The sequence below is a fragment of the Stegodyphus dumicola genome, chromosome X1, assembly GCF_044657685.1.
Source record: "Stegodyphus dumicola isolate Sdum_Otavi_A_Nest chromosome X1, ASM4465768v1".
NCBI lineage: Eukaryota > Metazoa > Arthropoda > Arachnida > Araneae > Eresidae > Stegodyphus > Stegodyphus dumicola.
In genome coordinates, this window is record NC_140780.1 from 168,410,424 (window position 1) to 168,425,158 (window position 14,735).

Below are 14,735 nucleotides of genomic sequence, written 5' to 3' on the forward strand. Positions count from 1 at the left end.
TTACTTGGCGATCTTTATAAACTGTTTCGGCTTTACTTCAGTTTAAAAAAGAAATTATTCTATAATATTTTGATAATATTAACCGAATCGTTGATCACAGTAAGCGATATATTTTCCCCGTTTTTCGACACAAATGGGTCGGGCTTCGGCAGTTCGACAACAATATCTGAATGATAAAAACATTAACCGTGATCACATTAAGCAGCATGTAACTGTAGCTCCGCTTTGCAAATAGATTCAATTTCTTTTCTGCTTTTATTGAAGAAATAGATGACACGATTCGTGGTAATCGTTGTTATGCATTTAAATGCATTAAAAAGGGAAAATAATTTTTTGGCTATAACAACCCACCATTTGGGTAGGATGGATAGAACATAGCCTATGTATATTTAAACGCTGGTAGTAATTTTAACGTTTACATTGAAGGCAGCTGCAGTTGAATCATTGTCAAAGAAAGAGTATTTTTGCTTGATGAAGTTTAAATTAATTCCTTTTTTTTTTTTTTTTTTTTTTTTGCGCTTTGTTTTACGTGTATTTAGGTACTTGGTATTACTTTTCCTCCTCCTTCATCATATATATTATTTCTGTTGTAAACCCCCCTTTTTTCTTTATCAGCGCATTGAAATCGGATAAAAGTGATACTCTTAGGGAGATATTTCAGAAAGATTACAGATGATTAAATATTATTTTGCATACAATCATGTTATTGGAATATATACTTTTTAGATTTCTTTCTTGCTGTTCGTGTTTGAGTCAAAATTTGATATTAAGTTTTGACCTCCTCTCATGAAATTAATTTTCTTGAAATTTTGCGCTTATAGATTTTTGGGATGAAAATATAATACTTGAAAACATAGAGCGAATTTTTTGAAAATTCAGTATAGATTTTTTTAGACTTGAATTTTTCTCATGTATGCTTGCATAGTAATTAAAATAGTTATCACAGAATTTCTAGTCTACACAAACAGACAGACAGACAAACAGACAGGGAAAATAATCTTCCAAATGAATTTTCTTCCTTATCTCCAAATAATTATCATATTTTGGCGGTTTTCTCCGAAGTCATTTGTTTTGTTTTAGATAGCTTGCGGCCGCTAATAATGATGTATTTTTAAATCTAGGTTTAAACTCTTATTATTAGCAGCCCCGTAGTTTTAAGTAGATTTCTAAATCAAACAAAAATTTAAATAAATTGAACGTTATTATTGGATAGATCAAAGGACCTTGAAGAAAAAACGTAACATTACATAATTTCTTGCTGCGCTGATTCAGAGGAAGTAATTTTCTTTATTATTTATGTTTTGTATGGACAATATAAAATACACAAACAGGGTTTCCCAGAACAGAGTCATCATATGCCAGGAGTGAATTTTGCTGCCGAAAGTGAGTAAAAGATATTATTCGATCACATAACGGGAAATGCATTGTTTACAAGTTACAGGATATTAGGGGTCCGTAACAAAAGTTTGCGGAGGCTAGTTACTTTTTCTCGTGAAGGTTATTTCATCCTTTATTATCTAACTCCATGCTTTTTCCGCCTTTTGCCATTGAATCTTGATTCCTCGTATGTGACATATTTCTTAAACATCCAGATCCTTTCTTCAGGAACTTCTGCTGCATGAGAAGAATTTTGTGCAACATTCCGCATGGGGAGGTGCATTCTCCTCTTGTCACTATGTTCAACGTCCCATAACTTAATAACTATGCGTTTCCCAATGTATATTCATAGGGCATTGTTTATCTTCAGCCGCCATTTGGTGACTTTATTTTAGGACATTCTTTACTTGTCATTGATGTTCAGCGTCTGGGTACTAGTAACTATGCGTTTTTCGCGGTATGTACCAGCCACATAACCAGCCAAGGCAATTGCAGCTTGGCTGGTATATTACCAGCCAAACGAATGCACTGCCGGCGTTTCATGTCTTTATTTTTTGGCATTCTGTATATTATGCATCCGCTTGCTATTGATATTCATCGTCTCGTTAGAAGTAAACTGTTTCAAGTAATATGTTCGTAGGACATTTCTTGTTTATCTTTAGTCATAGAATGTACTTCCAGAGTTTCCAGTATTTGACGACTTTTTTCAGGGACACCCTATATACAAATACTCTCATTTTACATTGTTATGCTTAAATGCATTAAAAAGAAAAAATAATTTTTTAGCTATGACAATATTCTTAGTGATGTATGACTAAAAATAAAACCGTGGGTTACTAATAATAACGCATTTCAAATCAAATTTATCACTGCGAAATTTAAGTGAACTGAACATAATTATTATTATTATGTAACTTATTTCTATTCTATCGCGTCTCTTATTTCTTAAATAACCTCTAGTGAGCTATTTGGGTCATTAGATAAAAAAAAATGAGCTGGATTGTAAGATACATGCTTTTTTGTAAACCGTTTTCTCCGATAAATTTTAAATTTTTAAAAATTTTTCTCCAATAAATTTTAAATTTTTAAATTTTAGAAGACATGCTAATTTAAGAGTAATGATGCATTTGGCTTCCGATTTATAAGGTTTGAATGCTTTTCGTACCGAGTTTTAATGATAAAAATAAAGTAGTTTGTATAGTTTCATTTCTGTGAGAGGTAAATATATCTGAAGTGCCGTATAGTGAGGGAAGCATCATATTGCAGAGCTTTTCTATAGCGCATGGGCAAAGAATCGAAGTAAGAGTGTTTAAATTCGATTCCTTCGAGCAAATTTTTTCCCTTGTTTCTTGAATAATTTGTTTACATTGTTTTACGTATACGTTATGTTATTTTTTAGTACATAAAAAAGTGTTATAGGTGAGGAATTAAAGGATAAAAATTAAGTGTGGTTATGTTAGGTTATTTGAATAAGCAAAGTACACGAGGACTATCTGCCTAATGAAAGGAATAGTTTGAATGAAAGGAATACCTAATGAATGAATACGGTGGAGGACTTTTGGATAGACAGTGACTCGTATTTACGTTATACATGAGGTAAACCATGATAAGAGCCACTCAGCCACTGCGCTAGTCGAGGTTCTAACCTAGCTCACGTCGAACAACGCGTGTTCAGCGGTTTTAACCATTGGTCCGTTAGTGGACATTTAAATATGGACTGATTTTTTGTTTTGCTTTAGGTAATTTCCTTAAATCCTTTCGGAAATATTTCTTTATTTATATTATTTTAGTTATATTCATTTTCCAATGCCTAAAAATATCTTATTGTTTAATATTCAAGGATGGAATTTAAGTATGGACCAAGGTATTTTTTCTCTCTTCGATAATTTTCTTAATTTATTTTAGGTGTCTAATTTTATTTTTCATTATATGTTGGCAGTAGTGATGTAAGTTAAACTTCAAAACTTCAACATCCTCGTTTTCTTTTTGCTGCTTTTTAGTGAAGAATTTGATTACGTGGAACTTCATAACTGATGGCATTCATCACAATTTTCTGCTTTTAATATTTCTATTCAACATTATCGAAGACACAGCTTTTGAAAAAGGTCATTGATATTCTTAAAAATTCTGTTTGTTGTCTCGAATTCACATTAAAGCTTCGGTTGGTTATCTTCAAATAACGGCGGGATGTTCTTGGGGACAGTGTGCAGAAGTGGCTTATTTGAGAAAGCGCTGGAAAAGTTTATCGTAAATCACTTCGAACGTCCACCTCTGATCAGCACCCTCTCGAAATCATGTTCCTTTTTTTCAGTTTCCAGGGAGCTGTTATTTCGCTTCTTCCTTCTTTGTAACAGTGTAGATCCACCTAACATTTTCTCCACTTAACCTTCCGTTCTGAGTCGATGACTTGGATACTTTTGAACTAAGGGATTCTTTGGCTGTTTCGACTATTGGAGGGGGGAAAAAAGGAAGGAGCATCATGGAGGTAGGAAAGGGAAGAGGGGCCATTCCGCGCTAGAAGTGAAGCACTGCTTTGAAGCTTGGGTCACCAGACGGGGTGTTATTTGTTTACATTCAGAAGCTCGCTTGACAAGATTCTGGAAGTATTTCGACACACGACAGTTCCATAGAAATCGAAAAAGGGACACTCTCGCATGAAAGAAACATTCATAGTGGGATGGATAATAGCAATTTGTATAGTTTACTGACATTTACGCAAAAATCACATCTTGGTTTATTTTCGATAACTAACAACAGCGATTTTGATTATGAATTTGTTTTATAAAATTCTAAGCTGTTGCACTACAAAAATATAGATTTTAAGAAAATTGCTAAAAGAGATCTGCCAAAATTTATTTTCTAGAAAATTTGAAAAGTTTGAAACTTGATGGCTAAATGTAAATATAAAATTATGTATGTTAAAATATTTGTAATTAGGCACTAGGTCAGATTAAGATTTTATTAAATAGAGTAACGCATGCAAGGGCTATCTGCCTAAAGAGAGAGATGTCGTCGTGGAGGAATTTTGAAGAAAAACTGACCTTTGAGTGGGTATTAAAAATAATACTTATAATTTTCATTCAAATTATATTCATATATATTTTTTATGTAAACTTTCGGGTGTATGCTAAATTAGTGTAAATTACTTTACACGAAAAATATAGTGAATGCACAGAAATTAAAGATTTGCACATGCCGGAAATGATAAATAGGAAATATGTATGGGTATTTATGCATGTGCTTGCAAAAAGCATGTATCTGCCTTTGACAAAATACTTAAATATTCATTAAATTATTTATAAATGTATTTGAAATGAAGAATTTATTCACTTATAAAAAACTGTGAAAGTACTGTGAAGAAATCTAATGATTAAATGTATCTAATTTATAATGATTATAAATATTATCTAAGTATATAATAACCTTAATATTGAATTGTAAACATAAATTGAAATCCTGTTGACAAATACGTTATAAAACTATTTAAGCAAGAATTGTTCGCATTGGAAAGCAATCTGTTAAAAGGTATTGTAAAGCAAATGCTATGAGATGCGCACTTAAGAACGTAATAAAGAGTTTTGGAATATGTATTGTTGAAATGAAGGGTAAAAAAAAAATCTGATAAGTATAATTAAAAGAATTATTCCCTTTACATTTTATAATAACTCAGTTACAAGTTTTAAATAATACTTAAAAAAAAAAAAAAAAAAAACTTATTTTATTCCCTTTCAGAAATGTTCAGAGAAAGTCAAATACTGTTTAATACATATTTAATTATTAGGAATTAGCGAAATACTTATTTAAAGTATTTCGCTAATTCCTAATAATTCTCTAATTTAAAATGAACCGAATAGAGCATTAATTATAAATTGACTTACATTTTTCGATTTAAAAGAAGCCAAAAAATCTTGTCATATTTAAGAAAGTATTTTAGGAAGAAGCTCTATAAATAGAAAAGAAATAATGCATAATTTTAATATTAATAATACAATAAACTTTGATCTTAATTTTTGTACCTTAACCGAATAAAATAGAATTACCTTAATTTTTTTTTCTAATGTAATTAACGAAAACTTGTGAAAATATTTCATTCAAATTAAACCATTCTGAGAAAACTGTCCTGTGAAAAGTATAGCATTTAATTCCGTTCAGAATGAAATGTTGTTTAAAAATATGTTGTTTTCACATACTTAGGACTCTGAAGTGTTGTAGAAAAAGAAAATATATACATTTATATGTATATTTGCGACGTAATTACAAAATATTTACACCCGAACGCGTAAAATCCCATAGAACTCAATGGTAAATGACCCAATGTTTTGGTCACCACGTAGGGATCGCCGGTGCTTCAGAGAAGGGTACGGAGAAACTTGTTTAGGGCGACTCCTTCTTACTTCCTACCTCCATGAGGAGCATGGAGGTAGGATTACCTCCATGGGAAGGAGGAAGGGGAAGAATGAAGATGGAAAGTTTTGTTACGCATTCGGGGAAAAGTAAGGTAGTAGTGCTGAATTTTTTAAAAACTGAGAGTAAAGTGAAGCAAACTTATTGCTGTCTTCGTTGCACTTTTAAATATCGTGACTATTGCTCTTAGCTCTTTTCTTCTCGCCTTCTCTAAACACAATACTCATAAATGCGTGGTTGTCTAGTTTTATAAATTTTTGCAGTGGCAACTCTGTTATTCGTCACTCTTTTAACCGTTATTATTATTATTCAACTTTTGCAACAATCCGTTATACAAAATAAATAAATAATTTTAAAAAGGAATAAAAGTAAGAATGAAAATAAAAAGTTTAATGGAAGGTTTATTTTCTAGTAAAACACGATTCTTTCCGCCACCAATCAGTTGTCGGTGCACATTCACAAGAAGTAATAACACTGAGCACGCTGAATTCAGCAGAATACAAAAACACATCAAATGTAAAATGGTCAGATCTTGAGGGTTTTTTTCAATTTAAAAAGTAAGAGCGCGATCACGCTGGGGATTCAGGATGGTCTGCGGCTGGGGATTAGTTTTTAATCAGCTATTTAGACAGTGTTCGATTAAACATTTTTAAGGTCCTAGCAAATATTTTAAGTCTCAATAGTCCAGATATCCTAAAATAAAGGGGGGCGCAAAAGGATTTTGCGATTCTTTTTTTTTTTTTTTTTTCATTACAGTTCTTAACATTTTAAAACATCTAGGAAACTGGGTTTCATCGACCTTCTTGAAATCATCAAATCTTACCCGCGTGTGCTGTAGTCTGTTGGTTCATTCGTTCGTTATCCCTTGTGTTAGGAAGCTCGCGTCCGTGAGAAAAATCCGTCGTATTCCGTTACCACGAGGAGATGACATTGCTACGCGAATCTTTGTTGAGATTTCTCACGGCAAACTTTCGTCCGACACGTGTACTTTCGCTGTTGTGGGAGCTGTCATCTTGCAAAGAGAGAAAGAAGCACGTGCTTTTGTAAGCTCCGAGTCATTCCCCCATACCCGCTTCTATGATATTTCCTTATTAACGTTACGCGCAGGAAGCCATCCTGTCACGTGCCTCTCCAGTAGCTTATTTGCTCATTTTTTCAACTCTTTTCTGCCTTTATTATCGAGCCTCAGTTCTTTCCATTGTTTACAAGGTTGGATCGCAGTTTGAATGCCACGAAAGAAAAAGAAAAAAGGCTTGAATTGAAATTTCGCAGTTCCATTCTGCGATGGCCCAGAAAATGTGACAGATGGCATGCAGTCTCTCAAACGTGATAGCGGAAATTCATTTTACAGTAGGTGATATTCTTTTTTGTATTATAAAAAGAAAGTGCTATAGCTCTTGTTCACCTTGTTTGATTGCATTTCCTCATTGCGGTGATTTTTTTATGCAATTCGAAGGTGTAGCTGTTATGCCTATCTCTCAGCATGATATTGTCAACGACATTTGCGTGCTTCAGTATTTCTTTAACATTCTGGTAGTTCTTAAAGAATTATATTTAAGTTCTTTCCTTATTTTATTAGGCAAAAATATACTCGAACATTGGTCTTTAGAGTATTCAGGGACTATGCAATCAGCTCCTATTAATCTGTGTAATACATCGATTACCATTAAAGTCTTTTGATAATAGACATGATTTTATCGATAACTAAAAATAACAACTTCTATTTAGCGGGTTTAAAAAAGGTTGTAAGATATTTTCTCCCTCTTTACAGCGTGCCTTCTTGGTATAATTGGGAGCAAGTCCGGCTAGTAATCGGAAACTCCGGAGTTCTCGAGTCCCGTCGGTGGCATTGCACAATTTTTTTTGTTCCCTGCTCCGAAATACCTATTGACTCTACAAGATGACTCATTGAATTGCAATGGAGTGGAACCACACCCGAGGGATGCGTGTACTGTTTTGTTTCAAGCCAGTTAATGAGAAATGGTTATCAACCCAGTTCGTTCGTTATCCCTTGCGTTAGCAATTTGCCTGTGCTTTGTAAACCACATCTGCAGTTTGAGAAAAGAAGTTTCATGACGTGATGTGCCACTTGAGCCTTTCCCTCTTCAGGAAATCTGGAGGTGACAAAAATCCTCCATTTCAGACTTTTCCTTTACCTCTGCAGAAGTCTGATGTTATAGCATAAAAAATTGCAGTCAGAATCATAAAATGTCATCGACTGAATAAGTCTTTAAAAGCCAAGCTACTTTTCTGTAGAATTACTAGGTTTAGAAACAACACGTGATCTCTTTTCTATTGTCGGAAGGAAAATTAAATTGTTTCTGCTTGCAACGTAGTTACGATTGGGGCTAAAGAAAAGAAGTTTGGGCTGCGATAAAAAATGGAAGATTTTCAGAACGTTGAAAGTCGATGTGTGTGTGATTTGTCAAGTTTCCCCTCCGCCTTCTTAAGTGTCTAGTCAGTGTAATCTTTTCGAATATGGAGGATTCAGATCTTATCACTGAAAACAACCATTCTTACTGTGTAGAACAACTGAATTCTGTTTCCTTTTTCTACTTTCCTTTTTCCCTCTGCTTGATTCATGATTGAAACTCCTTTCTTTCTCTGCAGCTCTTTTACGTGACTTTTTATAACTTGACTGCAGTGTGAATTGTGATGACGCAGGCATGCCTAATTTTTTCACGATCTATCGTTTGCGAAAGAATGGAAGTATTTACATTCTTAATCTTGTTTAGGCTTTTCAACTATTTAGATTTTTTAACATAGATTGTTCTTCATTGTTTGTTATTAAAATCTTAAATTACACTTCGTTTTTAAACATATTTTTGCTAGCCGTATTTCAGTAAATAATTATAGTGCACATTTAAAATCTTTCTTTTAGTGATTTTTTTAACTCGCAGAAATATGAACCTTGGTTCCTTTTTTTTTTAAATGTTTATCACCGTAATCTTTTAAACAGCAGATACACTGAATCTTCCCTTTTGTTTACTTTTCAAAGAATTAGTAAGCACTCTTTCCTTTTAGAAAATAATGCTGTGACAATTCTTTGGCTTCATCGTGCATAATTTCTATATGTTTCGTAGTGTTTGGCACTTCTTATTGTGTTTTATTCTTCATTATTTCTTATTGCCTGGAATGGAGTCGATACTAAAAGAAGTCTTTCCAATGAAGAATCATGCTATGCTTATCAACCAGGAGTAGACTATAGCAATCTCTTTCTCATTCTCTGACAATTTCTTATTGAGAAAGCTCCACCCGTGAGCAGGTGGATGTGACCGCTTGATACTTCTCCTTGATCGTGTTCTACATATGCAACATGAATACGAACCAACTTCCCGTAGGACCACGTTTACGTCCCTTATAGTGCAGTTTCGACTAATTTGCTTACTTTGCAATGATTATTTAACCACCTAACCTTTTGTAGAAGCCTTATATTTATTACAATTGATTCTAAAGTTGTAAACTTATGTATACAGATGATCGGATTGTGATTTGATTCCGTTAACCTTTTGTGAAGATTTAACTGAAGAGGAGTTAAAATATTTTTCATGATTAGTTAGATTTGTGAGCGCGCATCTTGTCGACGAGCATCAGATATTAGGAGTTAGCAGTAGCTTGCTCTTATGCACGAGCAGGGAATTTCTGTGGACGAGCTTCTAGCCAACAGAATTAGAATTCTTATACGTTCCTGTGCTTGCTCTTGTAGCTTATACTTATTGTAACTATAGCTGTCCTGTGGCCGAGTTCCTAATCAAGTTAAGTTCTTCCACGTTTTTCAATAGTCTAAAATAAAAAGTAGTCTTTTTATATAATCTATGATAACGAGTATTGTTTGACGTTGTAAGAAAAATACGTCTGGAATTGTCTTTAATACGTATGCAGTTATTCCAAATGAGGAAAATTCAGTACAGAATTAATTCGATGAAATAGGTACATTATAACCGTTAAAAACATTGACTTTTTAAAAAAATATACTAGAGTGCTTCCAAGTATTTCAGCCACTTTCTTAGGTAATTGGTAAATATTTTGAGTGAAAATTACATACGGTAGCGATCTTAAAGCGAGATTTACAGCTAAAGAGATTTATAAATTTTGCTTACTTAAATTAAAGCTGCTAATTAGTGTAACGATTTTCTAACTTTCCTGATTATTTTATGATGCCACTAAAAAGCTGGTGATGCAACGCGTTGAACACTTACTAGAATTTCAGAATTTGCATCAGAAGCTGAAACAATGGAATGGATTGAATTTTCCTCTAAGTTGTACCAGTCTTCTTACTAATTTTAAGTACTTCGTTGATATCTTCTGTATTTGTTTTTCTCGTCGTTCTAATCTATATAGCGTAGGGTTCGAGAACCGTTCACTGTGAAGTCTTGAACTTGTGAGATCAGAAAGCACATGTGTCATTATTTGCCGAATTACCTATGGTGTTAGTATATCGTAGAACAAAATTCAAAACAAGTGTGCATAATGTTATGGAATTACAAGAGGTTAATACAGTGGAAAGTTTTTGTTTCTTTATAATATTTTAAGACAGTAACTCAACTGTGCGCGAATTTCAACCATTCATGACTTTGCATTAAAACGATCGCCACAGAAATCAGTACTTAGCGAATGCTAATGCGATACTACAGTACAGTTTATAAGATTCTGAGTCAAAATCATCATCGCAAAAGTACAGTACTGTACATTTCATGGTATAAGAATAAGTATTGCTGTGATAGAGGTTAGTATTTTTATTACTTGACTGAGTTATAAAATATTAGATATACTCTTGCTTTGTTTTTTTTTTAATACTTCCTTTAGCAATTCCTGAATAAAGGAACAGTTCATGCATAAGAAACTGAGAAGCAGATAATACCATTCTAAGCAAAAATGCTGCCTTTCATAAATTTTTCCACGAAAAATTCATTTTGAGCGAGAAAATAAAAAAAAAAAAAAAAAAAAAATAATTCACGCCTTTTATCTCCAGAATCATCGGAAACTGAGGACTATGAATGCGACATTTGGCTTTTCTTGACATTCTCATTCAATCTGGCAGGTAAAAGAAGACAGAATAAATGCAACTATTGTTGCAGGATAGATTTTTCTTTCATAACCAACGCTAAACAGAAAAAGGAAGAAAGACTCTGTATGATGACTCTGAATCTGCCAACTCCTGTGGCAGAGAGTACTTTTCATCACTCACCGAACTCTCTCGCATTCATTGATCTCATCTCCCTCCCTCCCTCCATCTCTTTCTGAACTCCATCAATTGGAGTCCCCATCACCTCGGCATTGAAATGATGAATTATGGGTACTTTGATGTGCTATATTAGTGGAAGTGGGAAGGAGGGAAAGATCTGTCCTTTTACGCTTCAAGTGTCTCGTCTCCTTTTTTGGTAGACAGCTATTGCAAATGCTGTAGTTATTCCGAATCATTTCCATTCCCCTCGTGCAAGCTGTCTTCGGGAACTTGCTTCGAAATGAATCACATTCACGTGCAGATAATCATAGACTTTGTCAACAAAGAGGGATTCATTTATTCTTGATGAATATACAAGATTCTTTAAAGTATTCTTTCAATTTCCATTTTACGGATTTTCTATAAAAACGTTAGAAACAAAAGTTGGTAGCTAGATTTATAGAACAGTATTAGTGCTTTTTGCATGGAGGTAGGAAGTAAGATGGAGTAGCCCTAAACAAGTTTCTCCGTACCCTGCTCTGAAGCACCGGCGATCCCTACGTGGTGACCAAAACATTGGGTCATTTACCATTGAGTTCTATGGGATTTGACGCGTTCGGGTGTAAATATTTTCTAATTACGTCGCAAATATACATATAAATGTATATATTTTCTTTTTCTACAACACTTCAGAGTCCTAAGTATGTGAAAACAACATATTTTTAAACAACATTTCATTCTGAACGGAATTAAATGTTATACTTTTCACAGGACAGTTTTTCTCAGAATGGTTTAATTTGAATGAAATATTTTCACAAGTTTTCGTTAATTACATTAGAAAAAAAAATTAAGGTAATTCTATTTTATTCGGTTAAGGTACAAAAGTTAAGATCAAAGTTTATTGTATTATTAATATTAAAATTATGCATTATTTCTTTTCTATTTATAGAGCTTCTTCCTAAAATACTTTCTTAAATATGACATGATTTTTTGGCTTCTTTTAAATCGAAAAATGTAAGTCAATTTATAATTAATGCTCTATTCGGTTCATATTAAATTAGAGAATTATTAGGAATTAAATAGTATTTGACTTTCTCTGAACATTTCTGAAAGGGAATAAAATAAGTTTTTTTTTTTTTTTTTTTAAGTATTATTTAAAACTTGTAACTGAGTTATTATAAAATGTAAAGGGAATAATTCTTTTAATTATACTTATCAGATTTTTTTTTACCCTTCATTTCAACAATACATATTCCAAAACTCTTTATTACGTTCTTAAGTGCGCATCTCATAGCATTTGCTTTACAATACCTTTTAACAGATTGCTTTCCAATGCGAACAATTCTTGCTTAAATAGTTTTATAACGTATTTGTCAACAGGATTTCAATTTATGTTTACAATTCAATATTAAGGTTATTATATATTTAGATAACATTTATAATCATTATAAACTAGATACATTTAATAATTAGATTTCTTCACAGTACTTTCACAGTTGTTTATAAGTGAATAAATTCTTCATTTCAAATACATTTATAAATAATTTAATGAATATTTAAGTATTTTGCCAAAGGCAGGTACATGCTTTTTGCAAGCACATGCATAAATACCCATACATATTTCCTATTTTTCATTTCCGGCATGTGCAAATCTTTAATTTCTGTGCATTCACTATATTTTTCGTGTAAAGTAATTTACACTAATTTAGCATACACCCGAAAGTTTTACATAAAAAATATATATGAATATAATTTGAATGAAAATTATAAGTATTATTTTTAATACCCACTCAAAGGTAAGTTTTTCTTCAAAATTCCTTCACGATGGCATCTCTCTCTTTAGGCAGATAGCCCTTGCATGCGTTACTCTATTTAATAAAAACTTAATCTGACCTATGTGCCTAATTACAAATATTTTAACATACATAATTTTATATTTACATTTAGCCATCAAGTTTCAAACTTTTCAAATCTTCTAGAAAATAAATTTTGGCAGATCTCTTTTAGCAATTTTCTTAAAATCTATATTTTTGTAGTGCAACAGCTTAGAATTTTATAAAACAAATTCATAATCAAAATCGCTGTTGTTAGTTATCGAAAAATAACCAAGATGTGATTTTTGCGTAAATGTCAGTAAACTATACAAATTGCTATTATCCATCACACTATGAATGTTTCTTTCATGCGAGAGTGTCCCTTTTTCGATTTCTATGGAACTGTCGTGTGTCGAAATACTATCAGAATCTTGTCAAGCGAGCTTCTGAATGTAAACAAAGAACACCCCGTCTGGTGACCCAAGCTTCCAAGCAGTGCTTCACTTCTAGCGCGGAATGGCCCCTCCTCCCTTTCCTACCTCCATGGCTTTTTGATATACATTGACAAGTTTAGGTATTTGTTCAGTTGCTCAGGAAATTAGGACACCAGAACACCAAATTAGCTATATAGTTTTAAGAGCCATTGTTACACTTTGGAATACCTAGAAAACGTTTTTCTGAAAATAATAGTTTCATAGATGGCAATTTAACGTTTCAGAATGTCGCATTAATAATCATATTTATAACATTATATGAGTGATTTTGGAAATGAGCTCTGTGATAAAGTTTTTTTATAGGTTGCGAAGTTACTATTACTAAAAATCGAAACAATTTTGTTGCAACGCTTTTATTAAATTTACTGTTATTCAAAACTTTTTATTAAAATTTTAAATGAGAATTTTTTTAAATCTTGCTGATTAATTTTTTAATATCCATATTGAGCTGCGGATGAGACAGGTTATTCGATGCATTTTTTGAAACTACTTGTTCCAGATGAAATATTTATCAAACCTGCTTATTTTTGGAGTTGAAGTAATAGTCTGGATCTAATGTATCGTACACTTATTTGTAAGGTTAGGTTAAATGAATATAACAAAACCCACGAAGGCTATATGCCTAAGGGGAAGGCATGACTAAGGAGACAATTCTAGAGAAAACTGACTCGCATTCACGTTACATAGGATAAACCAACCATGCAGCCCATCAGTTATTGAACCAGAAATGAATAAACGATACTGTTAGCTTTGCGAGAATGTATGTATTATGTAAGCTAATATATTGAATCAGAATCAACAGAGAAAATATTCTTAACTGAAAGTAACAGAGCCAATAATTTTTAGATTATTATATCCAGAATTTTCGGACATTTAACTGTTAGGCGTTGTAATGTAGGCAGAGAGAGGTTAACATGATTTTAACTGTACACGTATTAAATGCATATGATTGTAAAACTATAGGCTGTAGGATAAAAGTAATTCAATTAAAGCCGTTGTACCATACAGCAATATTTTTTTAATATTTCTAACTTTTATCGTCTGAATAAGTTAAAAATATGTAAAGTTACAAAAGTATGTTCTACTATTGTAATGCTGGATTTGGTTTAATAATCTGAATTTTTTAGACATTTTGGTATCGGCGGAAGAAAGTGCTGTCCTTCTATTTATAATGTGTCACTTCTTCAGAACCATGATTAAAATCTTTAGAAGAAATTTAAGCTTAAAAGTTTACCACAATAGTACAGGAATTTAAAATATAAATGAACTGACCGAAGTTTCTTAAAATTCGCATTTCAGTTTCCTTATCTTTTTTTCAAATAAAAAAATTTATTTATATAAATAAAACTTTCATCCATCTCCATAATATTCCCAAACCTTTTGAAAGTCTTAGGTTCCTATTCTCTCACTCGGCCAACGGAATAAGTAAATATATTTGATTCAGTGAACTCGAGAAAACTTAAATAATAAGTATTTCCTTAT

The 14,735-nt window shown here is 32.4% G+C and overlaps 1 protein-coding gene across 3 annotated transcripts in view; it reads left to right on the plus strand.

The window, feature by feature from the left end:
• The window catches only part of Ptp99A (Protein tyrosine phosphatase 99A), a 391,659-nt gene that overhangs the window by 200,666 nt on the left and 176,258 nt on the right, over window positions 1-14,735 (plus strand). Inside the window, exon 1 of one of the 3 annotated variants that reach the window (XM_085807689.1) lies at window positions 7,077-7,131. The exons of the other annotated variants lie outside the window; for them this stretch is intronic. Coding sequence (XP_085663815.1) covers window positions 7,092-7,131 — 40 coding nt within the window. The 5' untranslated portion in view covers window positions 7,077-7,091. Of the gene's footprint in view, window positions 1-7,076; window positions 7,132-14,735 lie in introns of those variants that run through there. 3 annotated transcript variants of the gene reach the window in all.